Source organism: Natator depressus, chromosome 1 (genome assembly GCF_965152275.1).
Source record: "Natator depressus isolate rNatDep1 chromosome 1, rNatDep2.hap1, whole genome shotgun sequence".
NCBI classification, from domain to species: Eukaryota; Metazoa; Chordata; order Testudines; family Cheloniidae; genus Natator; species Natator depressus.
The window spans coordinates 153,481,762-153,506,156 of NC_134234.1; the positions used below are offsets into that span (position 1 = coordinate 153,481,762).

The 24,395-nt window shown below is 42.3% G+C and overlaps 1 protein-coding gene across 2 annotated transcripts; it reads right to left on the reverse strand.

Annotated features, from left to right (window-relative positions):
- Window positions 1-292: 292 nt before the first annotated feature.
- DIPK2B (divergent protein kinase domain 2B) lies at window positions 293-24,024 on the reverse strand. Of its 2 annotated transcripts, none has more exons than XM_074946344.1 (5): window positions 23,645-24,024; window positions 14,665-14,929; window positions 5,789-5,962; window positions 2,424-2,712; window positions 293-1,214 (listed from the first exon to the last, which is right to left on the reverse strand). In XM_074946344.1, exons 1-5 carry the CDS (start codon window positions 23,869-23,871, stop codon window positions 874-876), a joined length of 1,296 nt encoding a protein of 431 aa, XP_074802445.1. In that variant the 5' UTR covers window positions 23,872-24,024; the 3' UTR covers window positions 293-873. The 2 variants fall into 2 exon arrangements, with proteins under 2 accessions (XP_074802445.1, XP_074802456.1); XM_074946355.1 differs by lacking the exon at window positions 23,645-24,024 and adding an exon at window positions 23,426-23,620.
- Window positions 24,025-24,395: the final 371 nt, after the last annotated feature.

Below are 24,395 nucleotides of genomic sequence, written 5' to 3' on the forward strand. Positions count from 1 at the left end.
TTCTGTCTTAAAAATATATATATATATATTTGTTAGAAAGAGGACTATGTTAATGCAACCTTAGGTGTCTTTTCGTTTGCGCCAGCAGCGTACCCACAGGGCAGTTAGACGGCGAGTCTTTGGTGTGCTCTGCAATTCACACCTGTGTCATGTGCACTATGATGCAGTGTAGACACAGCCTTACATGCCAGTTACCGTCGCGCAACCCAGCAAAGATTACAAGTTGTGCTATGCACCTGGGAGTTAGAGAAATGAAGACATAAAAGAAACGGGAGCTTTCAGCTCTTTAATGCTATCTATTGCCTCTTTCCATCCCATATAACATCAAATTAATTAGCAATCATAATAGTAACATAACGGTAGCAAACTGAGCAGATAGTTCAAGTCAGAGAAGATAATTTTTATGGCATTAATATAGCCCCAAAAGGACAGTCTTAAATGTTTCCATTCATCTCATATTATTTGTATAGTCTTTATCAGCAGGGTCTGTGTTATCTGCCAGTATGCTACTCCACCTAGTAGTGACCAAGATGGCTTAGTATTTAATTTTTCTTTATGGCTACCATGGAAAATTCCTCTAAGACCAAAATGCATTATTAAGTTTTATTCATCTCTTAACACAGGTCATTCATGAAATGTTATAACACTTAAGTAAAGACTTCACATCATACCAAACACATCAATGTGATAAGTGTGTCTGAGTCAGATGGAAACCCCGGGTGTGTTATGTTGCCTCTCTCTGTTATCCTACTAGAAAGCCAGGGCTTCTATGAATCCTCCTTTCATCTCCATCCTGCAACCTCTTCGCTTTCTGTGAGAGCTGAGCTGTGTACACAGCACTCCAGTCTTTCAGGAAAAGCTTTCTCTCAGCTGTTAGTATTTGTCACTGTATTTGCAGTCAGGGTAGCGGTAGGCAAAATGGGAATCGCAAGATTGCAAAGATTTCAGGAGCTCTATCAACTTTCCAGCGGCATCACTGACTTCCTGGTCTGCTCTGAAACTGTCTGCACAGAGCCTTAGGAACCTGTCTATTTTCTCCTGAACAGGTTGGAGGAATTTTCCCTTTAGGAGCTTAGGCAGAAGCTCTTGACACACCATGACGAGGCTCTGCTTCTCTCTGACTGAATTACAGTTGGGAAATGCAGACTGGCAGTCCGAAGCCAAACAGCTAAATATGTCTTTATACTCTTGTTGCCCATCAGTCATCTGGAGACCTAATAAAGGCAATAAAAACATTTGTTAGAAATGTACAAATCTTTTATAATCATACATGTTTGCAATTTTGGTAAGAAAATGTCATTTAAAATAGTGTATACCTATGTGAATAATAACCTAGGTTAATTTAGCACCTTTCGTCCCAAAGCTCTTTGTAGGCTGTATGTATAGGGTCATTTTCCACACTTCTGAAATGCATCTGTCTCTGAAAGGTTGAGGTGAAAAGAACTCAGTGCTACCCCGCAGTGTTTTATAGACGGGGGATAAGAATAATGCGTTCGATTAAAATAGCAGAAGAACTCCGGTACAACGTAAATACTGAGCTGAACTTTGAAGTTCCTATAGAAATTGCCACAAGTACTTAAGGCCTCAATTTTCCATTTCATCCAAAACCAGTAAGACTCAACAAGAGGTGACCTGGTTGGAGGTGGACCAATAATACAAAAGATACATAACTGAATGCTTCACTAGAAGATTTTCACAAAATCAGTATAGATTTGTGAATACTTGAGAATTATTCAGATGACTGCATAAACGGAATGAATTTTTTTAAATGTGGAAAAAAAGAATGAAATGTGTTAAGTTTATTAGAGGAATGCTATTTGCCCAGCTCTAGTTTTGGTGCTGTATAACGTCACAGTTTGCTTGGTGAAAGGCAGAGCTTGAACTGAGGACAAACTGACAAAAAGGGGTTTTCCTTTGTTGTTAATTCTAAAGTCAATCGGATAAAATGGCCTGGAAGGATCTTAATATTTGCCCAAATATTTAAAACTCTGATAGGCCTGTAAAGTTTGTCTGCAAATTAATATTTTGTGATTCCAGTTTTTAAGGAAAGAAGTGGAAGCTGTTGAATATTAGCATTCAAATATTGCTGTGTCGACTGTCGCTAGTCACAGATATTACCAGTGTGAAGCTGTGTAGTGACAAAAACTGTTCCAATGCTCTTTAATCGTAGTGTTAGTCACAGCGCCATTTACAGTACCAGTGAAAGGTGTGTAACATTCTGAATACAGAGCTAAGCATTGCAGGAGCTGGTTCTGTTTTTATTGGCAGTAAATATCTCCTCTTGAACTTTTAATTATCCAATTTACTGAGCAATTTTTGATGTTTTAAATAAAACTAGCATAGCAGGTGAAAGATTTTTTTTTTCCTCCTGCTTTGCTAAATCCTCCTATGACAGATGCTTATTCAGAGATCATACTGAGTACCTTCCTGCTTGTCAATGATTCCCAGGGTGCTGGCATCCCGGATGAACAGAAGCCCATTGTTAAAAATGCCAAATGTGCCAGCATCAACATGGACGAAATAAAAGAAATAGTTCATGTCATTGTTCCTCATGGAATTGACAATAGAGAGGAGCTGGAGAGCCAGATCTGCTGCCACCTCAGGAGGAGAGCTGTAGAACTCCTTTAAAGGCCTGGTGCCGGCAGTGACAATGAGCCGGCCACAGGACCCCAAATACTTTGGAAATGGCCATCCCTCCGCTTCTGGGAAAATCTGTGATAAGAGAAGAAAAATAATGGATCTAGTCACTGAAAATACTGAGGTGTGAATGTGGTGTTATGCACATACAGAGTCTCCAGGAATAAATATGCAGTAAAGTAAGTGTGTGTGTGTGGGGGAGAGAGAGAGAGAGAGAGTGAGCATGTGTATGGTTTCAGGTGGGTGGTGTGCATGAGTGAGGCCAACGAATGGAAAATGAAAGTTTTTTTGGGTGGCGCACTGTCTATTGCTACATTCACAAGCTCTGCTGTGAGGGCTCTGATTGCATTACAGGATTATTGGATTCTTTAAGAAATTGTGTTCTAAACTCATGATTTTTATCAGGAATCTTGCAATTTTGGGGGTTTTCTTAAAGCCCCCAAATGGTGGAATTGTGTTACTACCTGAAAGTTGACTCACTTTTTATTTTTTTTAGAAAAGTTTCTAGCCCTGATGGCAGCAATGAAATATCTCAAGACAACTAAAAATAACCCTACATTTATTATTCTTAAATATCTCATAAGCGTGAAGCCAGTGTAATGATTTTTTGGGGAGAGGCGGGTCTGATTCTATATTTTAGAACATTTGGGATTGACAATACTGTGGTCTCATCATAGTGTTGCCAAGTTTTGTTATAATTAGTGTTTCTTCTTAAAATGCCAGCTCCTGGAGTCATGGGAATAGGTGAGGTCCCTTGGCTGTCACTTTTTAAAAATAGTTCCTAGCACTCGTGGTTTAATAGAAAAGCATGAAAATATGACTCGAGTGCACTTTAAAGACTAAACACTAAGAAGCAAATAACAAGAACCCAAAATGTATTATTTTTTTAATCATGACTTTTGGGGCTGCCTAATGATTTTTGAATATGTGGCGTTTGGACGGCAATACCAGATATATGTCTGATACTACAATATATACTCTGCGCGTGTGTGCATGTGCACACATACAATGCTCCTGAGATAAATAGCAATTGCAGCACTATTTGATAAACAGCGGAAGCCTGCGATATATTTATCATGCACCTTTGGCCATATTACTTCACCTCTGCCTGCTAATCCATCTTCCACCCCCAAGACAACTTCCACCATTCCAAAGCCCTGGGCTGTTTCAAACAGATGCTCTTGATCTTTTAAATCAATCTGCTGCAAAATCAGTCTGCTGCTGTTTTCCTGTTTTTCATCCCCCAGAGTGGAGTTACTCTCCTAAAATTACTTGGAACTGAGGCCCAGGGATGGGCATGGACCAGCTACCCATTTTTTTGTGTCATGAATGTAAAGTCTGAGATCTCATGACCCAGAAGTTTTATACCATTAGGAAAGGGAAACTCGGAATGCTCTGAAAAGGCCAAGGTAATGATCTACTTTAAAGTCATCACATTCTTAGGCATAGAAAAGTGATTTTTAGGTTATTTTTGGATGGCTCCTGCTGCGTCCCATGCAGTTGAAGCCATGGTAATTCAGGTAAGGGGCAGAAATAGTTCACGGTTTTCAAAAATTCTCTAAACCATTTATAAAATACTTTCCTGTAGCATCCCCAGAATACATGGCTATGTGATATAGCATAAAGATTCTGTCTGCATTCATGAGGATGGACTCCCCTCTCGCAAGCAATGCAGTTACCATACCACATCACATCAAGAGGCAATCTCTCTCTTTCTTAACCTCACAAAGCCAAAGGTTTTGGTTAGATGATTACTTTTCAAAAGTAACTTTCTTTTAGGCTCCCTAATGCATTCTGAAACAGGCACTGCAGAGACAGAACTTCTACTTTTGATTAAGCAGACGTCCTGGTATGCCAGTTCTGTGTTCCTGAGCATTATTAAAGGCGGCCGTTCCCTTTTCTGGAAAAACATTTAGAAAATGAAATCGACCCAGAAAGATATAATTTTTCTTTTGTCAAGTGTTTTTTTAGCTACTAGATTTTGAAGTGGACTAATGAGCTTTGTCGAGATAAAAGCTTACCCTAAATGCTCCCTAGTGTACACCGTCATAGTGAGCTAGCAGGCTGAGGTAAGCAGATCTCCATGATGACATAAGCGAAGTTTGCTGAGAATGTCAGAGATGATCTGAACAGAGGTCACTGGCAGAGTGAAGCATAAGACAAGTGTCTGCTAGTGACCAGGAGCCAGATTTCAAAAGAACTTGGCACCTACCCAACAGCTCCCAGGTGGCAGCAGAGTTTCAAAAGTACCCAATATCTGGCACCTCCCACTGAGAGCAATAGGAGCAGATGGGTACTGAGCATATTTGAAAGTCTGGTCCTGGAGATCAGCCTCAAACCTGCAGTCTACCCAGATTCTAGAGGTCACTTCTGGGCATGAGTGAGAGTGTGGGACAATGCTGGCAGGGTGTATGGATCTGAGACAACTGACAAAGATGGGGAGTCAAAAAATAACTTGTCCTGGGAAGGGTGCTGTAGGAAAAGGGATAATATAGGGGTTGATATGAGTTGGCCATGAGGAGTAGGAAAGAAGTGGACAGTGCCGTGGAGAAGGATTAGAGGTTCCCTCTGAAATGGCTCTTAGGAAGAGGAAAGAGGATGATGCTAATCCAGTCAGCCCAAATGTAGCACCGGATTTTGGTTCAGTCCTAGTGTGTCTGATGCATGTAAAAAATGAATATTAATGCAGCATTAAGGTTGGGGAATAACATAGCAGAAATGCTCAACCATAACTCTGACCCCTTGTGCTGATCCATTAGTCTGGGTATCTCTGTTTAGATGATAAATTATTTGTGATTCAATGCAATATATTAACAATACAAACGGAACCCACTGGAATTTTGTTGTTTCCTTGCATTCCAATCTACATAGGTTCTGATTGTTAGAGGTGTTGAGCCCCTGCATCTTTCTCTGCCTTCAAAGGGAGCTTCAAGAGCTCCACACCTACACAAATCGGGCCCAGGTACTTCAGAGTTGGCTTAATTTTTAAGCCTCAGTGAGGTGCAAGGAACAGTAGTGGTCCATAAAGCTCAGCAGGATAGTGAAAGTACCTGCTGCATGTCCTGAGCAACTGGAGAACATCATACGCACTATCCACAGAGGGGCTTGAGATTGATTTCAGGATATTTCATCCTAGGGAGAGGCACCGTACCTGTAATAGGATGGGATGTGTATTCACTGACAGCGTGTAGAGGAGGCGTAGTTTGTCCCGGTCTGTGAGGTGACCCATGTAGATACTGCCAGCATCTGGCACCTCAGCATAGCGGCGTACTATTCTGTCTAAGAGCCGCTGGGAAGGACAGCGCAGCATTGGACTAGGTAGCCCCTGGTAGGAAAGAACGAAGGTACTTGGGATGACTATACTTGGCACCTGCAAGTTTGTATTAGGCTGAAATATGGTGATCTACTCTACAAACTGTTTGAGAACTCTGCCAGCAGGTTTGTACCAGATCCCCATTACAGCTACCTTTTTATAAAGGGTTCCTCTCAATTACGGTTAGCAACATGGAGCAGTTTAGGGATATTCTACAGTAGACTCTTCTTTAAACCCTGAACTACCTTGGGTATAGTCCCATGTTTCAGACTTTCCCTAAAATATGTATTCATGCAGGTATCTCAAAATGGCACACTGTTTCTGAAACAACCAATCCAACCTGGAGGTCTCGCTCCTGTCTGCCTCTCTGTCAGTATATTGAACTAATTTTGCTTCTCTGGTCTGTGCCCCTCCATGCAAATCTCTGTAGTGGGTGGTGTTCATTCACTTGTACTCTCCATCTTTCTGGAGCCCTCTCCCTTGAGTGAGTCACTTCCTTCTTTCAAAGAGCATCTTCCAAGCACATCCCAGTTCACCTTAGCCTATGGCTGATCTTTTTCTATGATATTATTCAATAGGGATGCTAGATAAAATGTAAAAACTCCTATATACATATAGTATGTAGGTGCCTGTATAGGATGTATTCTCTTTCTGATAAGGTTTACATATAGGTTTAAATAATTTACATATAGGTTTAATGTCTTGCTTATACTTTCTTGTAGATACCAGCAACAAATGATTCTCAGGTTTATGGATTCATCACATGGTAAGTTGCATTTTCTATATTTGAATATCTGAGTTATGAAAGTGCATAAAAATCTGCAGCTGGTATAAATAGCAATGTTTATTTACACTGATGTACTTTGACATCGCTTAATTTTTAAAATACATGCACTTTACTTGGTCAGTTATGGAGAAATGACACAGAGAATTAACTCTCACAGTGTCCAAATGTTACGAGTCCTCTTACGTTTCTCTCTTCCAGAACAGCATTAACAAGAAGATATTTATTCTTTGTCTAACACAAAACTAAGCAGAAAAATGGCAATTCTGTCTTACAGTTCTCTGACATGTTATTGCTGACTTTGAGTCACTTTTCCTTTGGAAGAGGAGTGGGGGGGGGGGGGGGAGAGCCAAGCAGATTTGTGTTAAATGATTGATAAGTGGTGACGAAGTTCTCTTGCAGCTGAGAGTGTATGCAAATATTTGCAGCCAAACTTAGAAAGCCCTGCTGCCTACAGGAGTTTGTAATGCAAATGTTGAGACCCATAACTACATGCTGTAGGAGCAGCAATTAAAAAAAATGTAATTTCCAACTTCATAGCTCATCCTATTATATGAACTGGGTGAGGTGATCAACACTGTTCACTTGCCATGGAATTATTTTGGGGATTTCCTAATTAAAGCTGTGACTGGCACTTTTTCCAGTCCAAAGATCAGAATGCTATGGCTGTGTCATGCACACTGTTCAGCAGGGAGCAGATAAGTGAATCCGAAATATAAGTCAGCGTGAACATGCAGGAGTATCCAATGTATGTTTATCATTAATTTGGGAGCCAGAACACACCCAGTTGAGTTAAATGATCTTCAGACGGTGCTCATTCATACTTTCTGACTTGAGGCCAGTTCTATTTATGGCATGGAAACAGAATGAAGAAGAGTAAGGCTGGAAGCTGAATAGGTGAAGTCCCTGTTTCCCACATTTATATCAACAATTAATACAATTTCTTAATATTTTAATTACTTACCAAAGACCTCGGTCCAGCAAAGCACTATTCATGTAAATAGGCTCCATGAGCTTCAATAGGTGTACTCACATGCTTAAAGTTTAGCACATCTTAAGTGCTTCACTGGAGTGGGGTCAACATTTTTAGGGGGAAAGAACAGTGCCATCTCTGTGGCTGAAAAGAGAGCCAATTTAAAAATTAAAATCTAACCTTGTAAAATTGTCAGACAAAATCCACTGACTGGACACACACCTGAAGATCTTGCCATTCAAAGCACTGGAGATAATTGGATTATCTACAGTATGTCTTAAGTCCCTTGCAATGTCTTCTCACCCTGGAAACTGAGGCTATGTCTACACTACAGCCTATGTCGGCATAACTTATGGTGCTTGGGGTGTGAAAAACCACCTCCCTGAGCGACATAAGTTACGCTGACATAAGTGCTCCTGTGTACAGCAGTATATAGGCAGGAGAGCTTCTCCCACCGACACAGCTGCTGCTGCTTGTGGAGGTGGTTTTCTTATGCTGATGGGAGAGCTCTCTCCTGTTGGCACCGAGCGTCTAAATGAGATGTTCTGCAGCGGCGCAGCTGTATTGCTGTACATATAGACGTAGTCTTAGACACGCCAACTCATTTGACGGCATGTTTGGCGCTGAGTCGCAATGCTTCTCATTTAGTTTGGTTTAAAAAAATCACATGTTTATGTGTCTAACAATGGACTGACCCAGCTATATCCACTTTCACTCAAACGGAATTTTTTCTAGTCCATGATGTGCAGCGGAAATACAAATTGGTGTGTGTGTGCTTATTTGTGCAAACACGCTCAAAGCTCTTCCTGACATGGAAGAGACCTCTGCAGCACAACTGTCCTGTCTTTATACTACCACAATCACAAAGTACTACCAAACAGTCAAGGAAGGGATAAACTCAATCCTGAATCATTACTATCTGCGGTTCACACTAAGGATTGACGGCTAGGTATATTATGTGAATTAATACAATTAGAAATGAATCCAAACTGCAAAAAATTTGAATCTGGATTTCAAACCACCCATAAGTTTTGGGTGTTTGAATCTGAGGGTTTGGTTCAGCCCATGACGGAGATAGAGGTCTATTGCAAAAATCAGGATCTTGTTCCAGCTTCAGATTCCAGCATTACCCTTCTCCACTTCAAGTCAAGGCCTGTTCAGATCTGGAGGTCTGGTTCAGGCACATCTCTAGCAACAAGGCAATAAGTCAAAAGGAGATTGGTCTGGGAAATGGCTATGGCTCAAAAATACTTTCCTACAAAGGAGCAGGCATCAGATGAATGAAATACTTGCTGACATTTAATGAGCAAAGTGAGGCTTTAAATCTTGCTTCTCAGGGGCCAGATACCCAAAGGTGGTGGTTATGTGGTGGGAGCTGGACTATCAGCCTGATTAACAGCTTCACATTGTAACTTATATGTGCAAAATGGGCAAGCTGAAAAACTTGAGGGTTTTTTCTTGTACTTTGATATTGTTCACGTCTTTGTGCCTCAAGCCTTTCCTTAGCTGTTCTTCGTTGTTAGAATTAGAAATTTGCCCTGCAGGAGACCTCTGCTGAAACTAGCCTGCTTTTTTTATTGTTCACCTCACACCGGAAAACAAACCAGCAGCACATGATGTGAACTCTGACGCTGAAAGCGATGAACTCTGGAGCTTGAATCGCAGACAAAACAGCATGTCGCTATTACTACGGTGTAGGCTAATACGTGCAATGCCGTGATGCACACAAACACCGAGTTAAATCAAGGTTGTCTCTGGGGCAAGCATGATTTCAGTACTGAAGCATTTGTAGCTTGCAATAAAGATTTTTGCTGTGGCAGATGAAATAATCATTGTGGCAGGCAGCCCAATTGATAGTTGGGTCAGGCTGGGCAGTCAGTGAAAAGAATCAAAATGACAGGCCATGAAATAATGGTTTTCACAAGTATGTTAAGGTTTGTCATAATTTTCTGTTCTATAAAAGAAAATTACTTAAGCCCAGTAGTTTCTGTCAGATCTCTTATATATCCGAAGCTACAGGGAGGCTGGTGCAGCCACCAGCTTAGTGACCACAGTTTGATGGGAAATATTGCTACCTTAACTACATCAATAGAACCCTGAGCATGGCCAAAAATGCCAGTCACTGAATAGTTCTTGTATTAAGTGTTTTCAGTTGTTTATCATCTCATGAAACAAAGCATTCGCCCCAACATGGATTTGCACTGCAAATACCATACCACTGAAATCACAGCTCAAAGGGGACACACCTCTGGAGCTCTTGCTGTTTAAATCTCAGGAGGGGTATTTGAGAGACCTCCAACCTCCTGCAGCTGAACAGGTCAGAGAAATGCACAGAAAACCCCTGCCATTCATTTTACAGTGGGACTAAACCAGAAAACCTGGCTCTGAATTTCAAACACCACACATTTCAGGGATGTTTGGTTCCAGGTTTTTGGTTCAGCCCATTATAAAGAGTGGCCATTTGCAAAATTTGGATCCACATTTGGATTTTAGGGGAGGTATTGGTTTGGGCCAACCTTTACTGAGAATTAAAAGTGAGGGGGAAAACAACTGCACTTCTAAATGGGACCAAGTTTATATTCCATTAAAACTCAGTGCTATCAGTTTATGCTATTCTGCTTCACTTTCAGATTCAAAGACCCATGCAGCTGTGAAAGCTGCAATCCTAGATCAGTGTGTAAGGTGTGTTTTGTTGATTGCAGAGTACTGTGCCCTGCTTTGACCGATAGGACCAGAAAGGTTTGAAAACTTGTTGAAATGTGCTCACTGAGTTTGTTCTTGAGTTTGAATGATGCCCTGGCCTTGACACCAGCAATTTGGTTCTCGGGCATGAGGGAGCCTACATAAGTTCAGCATTCCCAAATGTGCACAGAGGAAATCCTAGACTATAGGAGAAAGTAGGCTGCAATGCTGGGGGGGGAGAGGTCTCAGACAGAATTCACTGTGTATTGGGATTTTGCTTTGTGTGACGTGTGTTTGTGACACAGTCCAGCCCAACTAAAACTGGGTTTCAGAGAAACTGAGGAAGTGTGGGAGGAGTGAAGGGGCTTTATGTAGTGGCAAGGGCCTTTGATAAGACAGGGTCCCCAAGGAGAGGAGTAGGAGTTGGATAATGAAACATCTCTATAGCAGGTCTCAGGAAGAATTTCTCCATTTTGACACATACAGGTTTCCTGAGTTCAACAGATAGATATTTTAAGCACTTCCATTTGTTTGGCCATTGATTTAAAGTAATTCTGCCCCACTGTCATGACAGTGCCCAATTTTATACACAACCTCCCATGAAACTTGCTCACCAGACAGGTGTCACCAGCTTGCCCTGCTCTACTATTGGTTTTCTCACCTCGGCACCAGTAAAACACTCCACACTGCCATCTTGTGGAGAGAGAGTGCTTTAATGCACATAGGAAACAATTCACGGCAGGATTTCAAAAGAGACATTCATGTAAAGCAGCTGATGAGAAAATGTGAATTTTAGATCAGGAATATTTTTGAACACTTGCTGTAACCTCCAGTTGCCTTTCCTTCTCCTCTTTTATACGACTATTAGACGAAGTACAATATATCTTCCAAAAAGTGAGTAGCCTTTTCCCAAAGAGATGTTCTGTTCTGTCCCAGGTTTATTTTATCTTCCAGCTCAAATGTGCTCATTTTCTAGCTGCTGGCTCTGAGAGTCACACTGGGCTCCCTCCACCTTGCTGCCAGTAATAAAGGTTCTGCTGAACTTATTAGCCCCACAGTGACACCTGGGTAACTCTTGTGCTGTCAGTGGTTTGCACAGGTGCCCTGATCGCAATTTAGTCAACAACCCTATTACTGATGATGCCTATGGATTTGCAGCTCACTCAGTCTCAGCTGTGCTTGCTCTGCAGGCTAGCAGGAGTAAAAAGCAGCAGAAACTCCTTATTGCTAGGAGTCAGCAGAGCTGAGTGAATGTGCCCAGGGAGCAGATCTGGTGGGTTACAGCTGACATTTTTATGAGGTTCCTTTTCAAAGCAGATCCCCACTTTAGAGAGTGACCTTTCTAGAACAAACACTCAGCTGAATGATCCTCCTTCCATCCCAGCCACCAACCAGCTCCTTTCCCTCCTTTTTTAGCAGTCACTACAACCCTTTGCTCAGGGGGGTGGGCAGTGTTGGTCTCTTGTCTGAAAGCCATCCTCAGCAAAAGGCAGCACCCTGACCCTTGGCTGGAGTGGGAACGGCGCCTTCCTCACACACTCTGCAGCAGGTGCTCAGAGCTCAGTGCTTCTCCAGAATCGGTTTGTTTAAAACCTGCTACCGCCTTTTCTGCTGCCTGGTTATCAGCTTGCACAGTAGGCTTTTTATCTCTCTCGTCTCCTCCCTCTCCGTAGTGGCAGTAACCACCCGGCGGCTTCCCTGAAGCTGAGACTGACACACCTGTCTCCCCTCGCTTACCCTGTGACATTTAAGGATTCCAATAAAAAGGCCAGCAAACTTCCTCTTGCATGACACATGTTGCTATAGATGGCCTAGAGATTAAGAAATAGGAATCCTAGTCCGGTGCCTCTGGGCTCCTTCCAGGCCCATGAAGTGAGTCCTGCAGTGCCCTGGTGACAGGACGCATGTGCTCTGCCTCCGAGGGAATCTTGCGTGGCCCCTCAGTGTGGTGCTTCCTTTTCATGCACCCACAGTGTGCACTGGGATCAGCTGAGAAGGCAGGTGTTCCCTGGCCCTCTGGGAGGGAGGGAGTTAGTGGTGGTGACAGACAGAGAATGACAGAGAATGGTACTGCCCTCACCAAGGGCTGCTGCATGCTATAAATCCCCTCTCTAGGAGTGGGGGGAAGGCTAACCTTTCAGAGGAAAGAAACAACTGAAAAGTGCAGTTTTTAAAAAAGCCTAGTCATTTATCCAGTGACAAGGGGAACCGATAAATAATCATTGTAGTAGGGTTCAGTATTGGCAACTAAAGCCCCAGCTCCTAGAGTCAAGTGATTACATGAGAATCTCAACTTTTATTGGAGAAAACAAAGTTTCTAGCCTTCGTGGTTGCACAGAAAAGCTTAAAAATGTGCCCCTTAAATCTCAAACCTGGGGGGGAGGTTTAAAAAAACATTATTGATAATTATTTATTTATTTTGAAATCTCAGGATTTTGGGGGGCTTGATTCATGATTTTTGAATGTATGAGGTTTGCCATATTGGGGTGTTCAACAAGTAGATGGCTCAGACAGCATCCCAGTTTGGATTACAGATCAAAGCTTGAACCTATTTCTCTAAGGGGTCATATCTGATCCCTGAATTAAAGCACCCCAAACAGTGGGAAGATTCAGATTTTGAGCCCTTGCAATTAGGTATGTTTGTATCTGGACTTTAGATTCTGCTCTATTATGGGCCAAGTCACAGCCTGGAGAATAGAGACTTGTAAGATCAGCACGTTTCTTAAAAGTTTGCTGCACATCTGTTCCCTGCTCACTTTTCATAGTCCTGGGGTTGTCCCAACCCTCCTTCACTTTAAAAAGAATCCTAGTTTTAAAGTCCTAGTTGGTTCATTCTACCTCTCCTCCCTGGGGTTTAATCTTGCTCTCTCCCGCCATTCTCCACCAGCACTTCCTGGCAATCATTTCCGGTGGGATGCTTCCTAAGGGGTTGACGGACCAGTAGCGATCAGCAGAGAAGGCAGAATGGAACTGAAGAAGCTTTGTAAAAAGCTGCCAGTTCTAGTCTTGATCATTACAAAAGAAAGTTTAAAATAGACTGGTTTGGATATTAACCTCTTGTCATAAATATAAAGGGAAGGGTAAACCCCTTTGAAATCCCTACTGGCCAGGGGAAAGCTCCTCTCACCTGTAAAGGGTTAAGAAGCTAAAGGTAACCTCGCTGGCACCTGACCAAAATGACCAATGAGGAGACAAGATACTTTCAAAAGCTGGGAGGAGGGAGAGAAACAAAGGGTCTATGTGTCTGTCTATATTCTGTCTTTGCCGGGGATAGACCAGGAATGGAGTCTTAGAACTTTTAGTAAGTAATCTAGCTAGGTACGTGTTAGATTATGATTTCTTTAAATGGCTGAGAAAAGAATTGTGCTGAATAGAATAACTATTTCTGTCTGTGTATCTTTTTTGTAACTTAAGGTTTTGCCTAGAGGGGTTCTCTATGTTTTGAATCTAATTACCCTGTAAGGTATCTACCATCCTGATTTTACAGGGGGGATTTCTTTATTTCGATTTACTTCTATTTTTATTAAAAGTCTTCTTGTAAGAAAACTGAATGCTTTTTCATTGTTCTCAGATCCAAGGGTTTGGGTCTGTGGTCACCTATGCAAATTGGTGAGGATTTTTACCAAACCTTTCCCAGGAAGTGGGGTGCAAGTGTTGGGAGGATTGTTCATTGTTCTTAGGATCCAAGGGTCTGGGTCTGTAGTCACCTAGGCAAATTGGTGAGGCTTTTTACCAAACCTTGTCCAGGAAGTGGGGTGCAAGGTTTTGGGAAGTATTTTGGGGGGAAAGACGTGTCCAAACAGCTCTTCCCCAGTAACCAGTATTAGTTTGGTGGTGGTAGCGGCCAATCCAAGGACAAAGGGTGGAATATTTTGTACCTTGGGGAAGTTTTGACCTAAGCTGATAAAGATAAGCTTAGGAGGTTTTCATGCAGGTCCCCACATCTGTACCCTAGAGTTCAGAGTGGGGGAGGAACCTTGACACCTCTGATTTCATTTTTATGTGAGAATCGTCTATGTGGTGCTGAAGACACTTTCCCCCTCTTCTTGTGTCCCCCCTACAGTGCTCTGAGAGCGTCAAAATCTTATTTCTTGTGGAGCCCTGCAAGCTTAGAGCTTAGGTAGCTCCAGTGAGTCACAGTCCTTGATTCTTTATGAAGTTTAAAAAATAAACAAATGAAGCAATCAGAGATTCCCCCCAGACTCTGTTACAGGAGGTGACTGCAGTAGCTGCCAAATTGGTGTGCTCCTCATTAACAGGACCTTGCCTACTCACCTGCACGAGGTCTGGTGTGAGGCGCTTTGCTTTCAGCCACTTTTGGAATCTCTCAGTCTTCCTCAAGACACGCTCGATGCTGCAGGTCTTTGTCTTGGAAAGGGAAGCACAGATTCTCTTGTCAGCTTGGTCATGCTGGTATTTGGTGGTTAACCTGGAGATCTCAACCAGCCGCCAGCTTTTGGCATCATCTGTGTAGTTCCCAGAGTAACTGGGAAAGTAGTTGGGAGGCAGTTTTAAATGAGAAGCGAGCCAGTTGTCAAACCTGCCAAAGCAAAGCAAGTTCCCAGAGGAGATTCTGTTAATAAGCCACATGGACAATTCAAGCACAATTGCCAGTTTTCTTATTTAAACTCCAGGGGCTAGAAAAAGGATTTGATCATTTCTAAAATGTTTCAAATTGCAGAGGGGAATGGTGAAAAGGACACTAGCAAGTTTAGGAGGCCCCATATTTGTTCTAGGACTCCTCTCTCCCCACTCCCCAGACCTGTTGGCAAACCTTACGTAAATTTGTGTGTGTGCGCGTGTGTTGTGTTTTGTTGAACAAAAACTCAACCCAGTAGCCTTGTACTTAGAGACAGCCCTACGCTAACAAAAGTGTGCACGTTCAATGGAGGAAAAACACTTTTGGTAACTAAGCAGATTCTCATTTCGTGCTTACAGCTGGTAGTTACAAACAGTGGAGGAACATGAGAGTTGTTATAGTGCTAGGAATTGGGTAGTAGCCCTTTAAATAGTTTAGGAGCACTCTAGTAGCCACCCTGTCCTGTAATGCAGAAGCCACCAGAGCCCTGCCAGAGTAGCAGTGTACATATTTAGCTAGGCCAGGTATGGTTTTGTGTAGTTAGTAAACACTGTTATTCGGAACCCAGCTGGGCCCTTGTAGTTTCAGCGTCTTGTAATGCTGTGCTGAGAACATAGATGCTACAGTTATAAATGATTAAAAGGTTTAAAGCACCCAAGGATTACGCAGTACCACAGTGTATGGTGCTGCTGCGGAAAACAAAAGTAAAACTCTAGAGTCTCAAGGTAGCTGTGGAAGAACACGTAGGTCTGTAAGTCTCTGTCACTCTGTCCAATGCTGTTGGTCCCAGGGATATGATAGAGACAAGGCAGGTGAGGTAATACCTGTTACTGGACCAACTTCTGTTAGTAAGAGAGACAAGGTTTGAGCTGACACAGAGCTCGTCTTCAGGGCTGGCCCAGATCTCTATTATCCCCTCCATTAAAACTGTTCTACAGGAACTTTAATTTGAGCTGCAAAGGCAGCATGGACCTTTCTTTAATATCTCATTGGAAGGATTCAGTGTATCAGCCCCTTGTCGTATTGCACTTTGGGGCCAAACTTTCAAAGATGTGTACCCCAGTGCCATGGGTGCATGTGTAAGTCATCTGTTGCACACGGCTAGTTAGACCCCTTACTAGTGGTGTGCGTGTGTGTACGCAAATATCTGATTTACATGTCTAATTGTGTTATGTGCATTATTAAGCCCCATATATCTTTGATGTCAGCTTTGGATATGAACCCAAATCTGAGTTTTATGTTGTGAACACACAATCACTTGTCCATGAATCAGGAGTGTTGCCAGTTAAATGCTTTTTTGTGGACTTCCTGCATTATCAATGCATCACCAATGTCTCGCTGTTGTCTCATCACTACAATTCCTAGGATAGTAGTGGTTGTCACTGCTGGTAGCAGAATGGATATGTCCCAGTTCCATTCCAGATATTCCTACAGTTGTGATACCATAATGATTGGCCATGCTGCAGAGGGTGGTGATTTTGTAAAATGAACAAATACCCGCCGAGGACTGAACTGTGTTTTTCCACCCAGAAGAAAACTGCATTAAACAGCACCAATTAGTTCCTATTTGAATTGCTAATTAACTTTCTTTGTGCCCCTGGCTTTTTCCCCCCAAATCACTGTGATGGTGCGTATGAAAACGGATAGTGCAGAGGATTCCCCAGCTGCTGTGAGCCATGCTGTGCAGGGTGGAGGGAACAAAATCTGCAGCAGATGCCACGGTGAGGCGCTCTAGCTGGAGAAAAGGACTAGGCAGCAGAGCTGGTCAAAACTCCATTTCTGTTGTGTGGGAAATTCTGACATTTTGACTTTTTCTTTTCATCCTGAAATGGAAAGAAAAAGTCAAAATTTTCCACAAAAAACATTCTGAAATGTTGGGTTGGAAATACAGAAATGTCCTTATTGAAATCACCCGGTGAAGCATGCCCGACTACATGGCATCACTGTTCATTTACGCATGGTCGAAGCATTTCATTTTTACTATTCTTTTTTTATTTTTGCTGAATGAGTGTTTGCCGACGGAAACCTGTTCCATTGAAAAATTCCAACCAGCTCTATTCTACTCCCTGCTCTGGGTAGCTGGTTTTCTGCCCTGAGCCTGTGGGTTACCCAAGAAAAATGGACAGCCAGAAGAAGGCGGAGCCATGGTAAATGGCTGGCTTCACCAACCTCAAATGAGGAAAACCTCCTGAAAAATTAACATTGTTTTGGACAGAATTAAGACATACTGAGCCCTGGGAGTCTCCTCCTCAGCAGTACAGGGCACAGCTGGAGTCTGGCGGCCTCTGACACCATGGCTGCTGGTCCTGCTGTGCTCTCATAGCTAGGGTGGGGTGCCTCATGGGAGCGCAAAGGGGAATCCTTTCACAAAGTTGGACAGGAGTTGGAGGACTGGGTGCCTGACCTCCCCACTTCTTTGGGGGCAGGGAAGTGGGGGAAAATGTTCTGGGTATTCAGCTTCAGTGTAGCCATGGAGATTTTTCACTAACTTGTTCCCCTCCACACAATATTGCACAGGAGGGGAGCATATGGGCCGTGTAATTAGATTCTGAAGATTTTTATTCTATCAGCCCCCTCAGCCCTGCCCACACACATATTTTATATGTAATAATTTAGGGGCACAGCTGAATATTTTGCAAGTAACACACTTGAATAATGTGGTGTGAACTCTAACTTTTTGTTAGCCTAATGTCGAACATGCGGTGCCAATAAAAATTTCCTAATTATAATCATCCCTGAGAGCATTGGAAAGCATTTCCTAATTGCACCGCCACATAAGTTAAAGTTAATAATTTGAAGCTAAAATAGGATTGGCAAGAGTCTCCATTGTGGGTTGGGTGAAATAGATGAAATGATGTTAACAAAATACAGTAAGTTTGAAAGCTACAGCGGAAACCTTTTTGACTTTCAGTCAGGAAAACAGCACAGAGAAATAATGAGGGAATTAATTAGCTTGCCTCTGCTCTAGGATCCTACTTCAAATATTAGTATATTTAATCCATTCCTGGTTGGTGATTTCTAGAGCTGAGAGAATAATTTGCCGCATAAATTATTACACCAGAATATTAGCCTTTTTCTCTAGTAAAATTCCTTCATTTTATTTGTTTCAAGCAGTATCATCATCCCTCCCTGCCCCTGCAAAAATAAAGTTTTGCTTTTGTACAAACTTTCATAAGAACTCATTTAAGTTGAGAACATAGGTAGAGTAGAAGGGAGCACAAGGGTGATCTAGTCTAACCCCCTGCCAAGATGCAGGATTTGTTGGGTCTAAACCATCCAAGACAGATGGCTATCCCCATCCAGCCTCCTTTTGAAAACCTTCAGTGAAGGAGCTTCCACAAGCTCCCTAGGCAGTTTGTTCCAGTGTGCTACCGTTCCTACAGGTAGGAAATTTTCCCTGAGATTTAATCTAAATCTGCTATGCTGTAGTTTGAACCCACTGCCTCTTGTCCTGTCTTCTGTGGCAAGAGAGAACAACTTTTCTCCATCTTTTTTTTGGCAGCCTTTCAAGCATTTGAAGACTGCTGTCATGTCCCTTCCTTAATCCCCTCTTTTCCAAACTGAAGATACCCAGTTCCTTCAGCCTTTGCTCACATGGCTTGCATTCCATCCCTTGGATCATCTTTGTCTTTTACCTCTGGATCCTTTCCAGTTTCTCTACATCCTTTCTATATATTGGTGACCAAAATTGGACCCAGCACTCCAGCTGAGGCCTAACCAGCGCCGAGTAGAGTGGTACTATCACCGTTCATGACTTGCATGCTATGCCTCTGTTAATGCAACCTAAAACTGCATTTGCTTTTTTTTGCAACAGCATCACATTACGGACTCATGTTGAGGTTGTGATCCACCACAACTCCCAGATCCTTCTCCGAGTCAGTTATCCCCCATTCTGTCTTTGTGCATTTGGTTTTTCGTCCCTAAATGCAGCACCTTACATTTGTCTTTGTTGAATTTCATTATGTTTTCTATAGCCCAGTTCTCCGATTTATCAACATCCCTCTGAATTTTAGCTCTATCCTTCAGAGTGTTGGCAACTTCTTCCCCCGTCCCACGGCTTTGCGTCTTCTGCAAATTTGATCAGTGCGCTCTCTATTCCTACATCCAGGTCATTAATAAAAATGTTAAAGAACACCAGACTCAGAATATATCCCTGTGGGACCTCACTCGAGACCTCCCTCCAATCTGACATCATTCCATTAATAGTTACTTTTTGTGGTTGTTTAACCAATTACGTATCCACTTAACAGTAGTTCTGCTGAGCCCGCACTTCTCCAGCTCGCTTATCAGAATGTCATGTGGGACTCCATCAAAAGCCTTGCTTAAGTTCAGGTATGTTATGTTATTGCATGCCTCCTCTCCAAAAAACCAGTTACCCTGTTGAAAAAGGAAATCAAGCTGGCTTGTCCTTAGTAAATCCATGCTAGCTGCTAGTGATTACCCCTTCATCCTCCAGGGTACTTGCACACTGAATATCTTATACATTGCTCTAGTAGCTTCCTGGCTATTGAAATCTGGCTGACTGGTTTATAGCTTCTGGCTCCTCCTTTCCCCCCTTTTTAAAGATGGGCACTACGTTAGCCCTTCTCCAGTCTTCTGGGACCTCTCCTGTCATCCATGATTTTAAAATATTATTGACAGTGGCTATGAGATTTCTTCAGCTAGTTCCTTCAGTACTCTTGGGTAAGTAGAATTAGGCCCCCCCAGACTTGAATTCATTCAAATTGGTCAGAAGATCTCTGATGTGTTCTTACTTATCTCAATCTGCATCCTTTCCCCTTTATTATCTATAGTTACTAGATGAGTCATCTGGTCACATGGTTTTTTTGTAAGAAGACTGAAGCAAAGTAGGTATTGAGCAGCTCTGCCTTCCTATCATCTTCCGTTACCAGCTCACCTTCTCCACTGAGCAGCAGACCCACACCATCCCTGATCTTTCTTTTTTGTCTGATGTATTTGAAGAACTCCTTCTTGTCTCTAGCATTCCTTGCCAACGGTAACTCATTCTTTGCCTTGGTTTTCCTGATTTTGTCCCTACATGCTCATGCTATTCCCATGCATACTTCCTTGGTGACATTCCCTGTATCCGGCCTGCCTTGTCAAATGTCATGGCTTACACAATCATGAGCCTTTTCCTCACAGTTCCTCAGCTGTGGTTAGTTAACACAAGATTCTAACCAGAGGCATGCTTAGAAAGGTTAGCATTAGAGGTGGAGTTTGGCTAGAACTTGAGTGTTCTAAATCCTTATGCTTGTAGGACTTGAGGTTCAGGGAAATGTGGACTCTAAACTTGGTCTATGTTAGGGATTTTTGTCAAATATGAAATCAAATCTACATCTGTACCTCAAATCCCCAATCAATACGCAGCCCCATTGTGTGAGGTGCTGCACAAACATAGAAGGATATAAGCCCTGCCTCGGACAGTACACAATGCAGGCTAACACAGCCACAATTGGCAGTAATTTTTTAAAAATTCTGAGCACAGGTGTGCTTTGTGATTTGAATAATTCAAATATGCGTGTGCATTGGACCTGGTGCCCAAAGGATCATACAGCTATAGTCAAATGGCTGGCTCTTCAACTGAGCAATATACAGGCGCATGAAGTCCAATACTGATCATTAGTTTGAGTATGAATGAATGAAAGGTTCCTCAGCAAATCTTAAGGCATAGTAACACAATTCTGGGGAATCTGACTTTGTTTTAAGTACTCCTGTATTTGGCATCATATATAGCCAGCACACTGATGGAATAATGTACTTTCCAGTTATAAAGTTTCATCAGTGCATGGGGCCACAATAATAATGTGCTTTTCTATAATGCCTTTCTGCTGAGGATCTGAACGTGCTTTTCAAACTAATTAAGCCTTTCAACATAGCTGGCAGGCAGGGATTAGTACCTTCATTACAGACCGATACATTTAGGCAAAGCTAGGTTAAGTGACTAGCACAAGACCAAGCCGTGAGTCAGTAGCAGTGCTAGAAAGAAAACTCAGGCATCCTGTTTCCCATCCTCACACACAGATCACATTTCTTTGATGGTTAATCCAGCATGCGGGCAGGCAGGAGCTCCCCAGACTGATGGAAAAATGAACTAAGCATGCTGTAACTGAAATACATACATTGCTTAGCTGATGATGCTGTATAACTTATATATGGGGGTGGGGGGGGGAGATTTTCAAAAGCACCTAGAAGATTTAGGCGCACAAGTCCCATGGACAGTCTCCCCCTATTTCTCTTAAGAATAGCATTCCTGTGTTGGGAATTAGTTACAGGACTAGATTGCAGCTAGTTGTTCAAAAAACCTTGTGGCTAGGAAGCCAAGTGGAGTGGCAGTGTTAACCACTGCAGGAAAAAAAAATGTTTAAAGCTAATCAGAGTTTTACATTTAAATGTTTGTTCTTTTCAAAATGCTCCCAGCACAGACATGTCTTGTTACCACTTTGCAGCACTGAATTGAACAAACCGTAACTACCCCAGAGAATTTAGTAATTTTTGCTTCACTACTTTTAACGAGACAAACCCCCACTGGGCAAGCCAGCAACGAACTCCTCCTTTAAAGAACATACACCACGCTATTTGTAGATTTACAGAGGGCTCATAGGAGAAGAGCTCTGACATTATGGAGCCTCTGCATAGTTCTCAAAGGCAAAGTGGATAGTGAAAAGGCCAGTTACAACTCTGCTTAGGCGTCTCTGTGCTAGACTTTTCAGGAGGAAAGGGTGTGAGCACATTGCCAATCCTCTACTCCTATTACTATGAATAACCCAGAGGAGTAAAGGAAATGTGTAGAACTTCTTTGGCAGGCTACAGAGCTGAGCAATCTTGTACTAAGGTATCAGCTGCACTGTCACACAAATATCTAGAGTTTACGCATGCTTAACCTGCTACAGGCAGTGCTGGTCTTAAAAGGGGTGCATGGGAAACCGTTCTGGCCCCTCATACCAACATTCTCTGTCCCCTGGGGTTGTGGAGGGGTGATTACTAATACTCCCACCCCAATGGCTGCAGAGTGCCAATGCTATTACTAGCACATAGATTTAGAGTGTGGGTGCTGGTGGTGGCCTGTGAGCTGCAGGCAGTCAGACTAGATGATCTGGTGGTTCCTTCCAGCCTTAAACGCCATGCCTGTATGTGTGGAAGAGGCAGTGCAGTCTCCATGTGCTCATCCAGCCTTGGCACCGGATTAATTATCTGTGAACCTGAAGGTTAGAGTGCTCCTCGTACATTTTAAGACTGCTGGTGTTATCCTAGGGGCCAGATCCTCAGCTGATGCAAATCACTGTTACTTAATTGAAATCAGTGTGGCTATGCTGATTTATACCAGCTGTGGATCTAGTCATATGCTTTTTGGGGCAGGGACCGGACTTCATTTGTCAACTGCCTACCACAATGGGGCACGGTCCTTGTTGGGGCTGCTCTGCCCTACTTTAGTACAAATAATTGGACAATAAGGCTCCTTTCTGCTACTCTTACATTGAGTAGTACCTTATTCTGCTTGTGGTCCCATTGACTTGCTGTGTTAGGGGCTAGTCAATGTAGGAATGCCAGAATGATTAGGATTGTAAGCTCTTCAGGGCAGGGACCATCTTTTTGTGTGTGTTCGAACAGCACCTTTCACAGTGAGGCCTTTCACCATTACCACAGGGCAAATAATAATCATCGATGATCCTGTAGTATTGCTAAACCTGTCTGAGAAAAATCCTTATGGTTTTACTATAGCACATTTTATATAATAGCTTAAAGATAAAAACAGTAATTTGTCTAGCATTACTACACTTATATTACTGTATTAAAACTACAATTTTACTACAATAATTTCCTCCACGCCTGGGGCTCTTAGATCTATAAAAGAGAGAGTGCTTATAAATCATAATAAAAACAATAAACCTTTCCCCTGTAAATCTCCTGTTTTTTTCCCTCCTCCTCTACCATAGTAACGTTTTTTCCTAGTGTCATATGGTGTGTTATGCTTTTGAGTCTGAAAATTGTAAGATCAATCTAATAACTGCTTGGGTGCATGTTTAATTTATCTAGACATATGTGTAATATCTGCAGTTGTCCTCAAGTTCTTAATGAAAACTCCAGATGCAATTGGCCCTTTGTATCTGATGTGCAAAAGTACCTGTTGTCTTCGTGCTTGCAGATTGATATCTTGGTTGAACTTAACTAACAGGTGCATGAAATTCTATATAATTCATGTGGTACATATGGTGCTAACATTTCAGAAATGTAGCTCTTAATGTTTATGCCATGTTTACAGTGACTCAATTCAGTCTATCAGTAGCTTAAATTTGTAAAGACAAATTCTCTTTGGTCAGTTGCTTAGCAGAAAATAATTCCATAGACAGCTAAGTAAACTGGCATACTGTTTCTCCCCCCCCCCCCCTCCACTATTCTCTTGAATTGGTTCAATGCCAACTTATCAGCAGAAAGTTAAGGTTTAAAAATGTAACTTACTTTAATTTAAAAATCATATTCAGGGCTCAAATCTGGTGGTGATTTTGTCTTCTTAAAAATACTAATCTACATTATTTATAACAACTTGACACTGTAATGGAAACCTGGGGATAAGTTACATTTTGAGTTCTTTTTCACTAAAGTACTTGGAAGTGTTAACAGTCACTTTTCATGTTACTATGCAGAATGTTTTCAAAATTATTGTGCTGAGTTTCTGACCTTATTTCTTCTTTAAAGAATTTCTTGCAAATCGATGTTCCAATGCAGGCATTACATTTATCGAGTCCCAGGAAAGTCCGTCCAAAACTGTAGCTGGCTTTGACATGGGGCACAGAAGAAGGAAAAACTGTTGCTTCTAAGAAAGGACTCCAGCTCAGGGTCAAAAACTGAAGCAGTATCAATAAACCGAGAACATTAGAGCAAAGGTAATACATCCAGAGCCCCATCTGTGGTACCTGCAAGCTCTGCCTTTTTGGATGCTATTCTACCCTTCGCTCTTTGTGCTTTAGATGATCTCAGTTTGCAATTGAGAGTCCCTAAACACTGAGAGAGGGTCTTGATCCATGAGAGCCAGAAACTGTCCGCATCCTGCCAGCTGGTTGATGGTTCTATAAGTTTGTGTTCTGGGCGGGAAAGAATATGGGGTGTGGGTGTGTGTGGGGAGGGGGGGGGTAAGGAAATGCATGGAGGATGCAGATAACTTGGGTTGCCATAGTTACCTTTCCTCTGCTTGGTGCAGCTGTTTCAGGCTCTGATGCTCCACCCATCACCACATTAGAAAATAACAACAAGAAGTTCTCATCTGTACATTATGCAGACAAATGAAGGATATCCGTAGCACAAGCGTAGGGCATACAAAGGACACTTACATTGGAACTGCCTCAGCAGGAACAACAGTGCATCAGAGGCATGAATTTTAACATGAGCAAAAAGTTTAAACATCATGTTTTGCTAGTTGAGTTTGTGTACA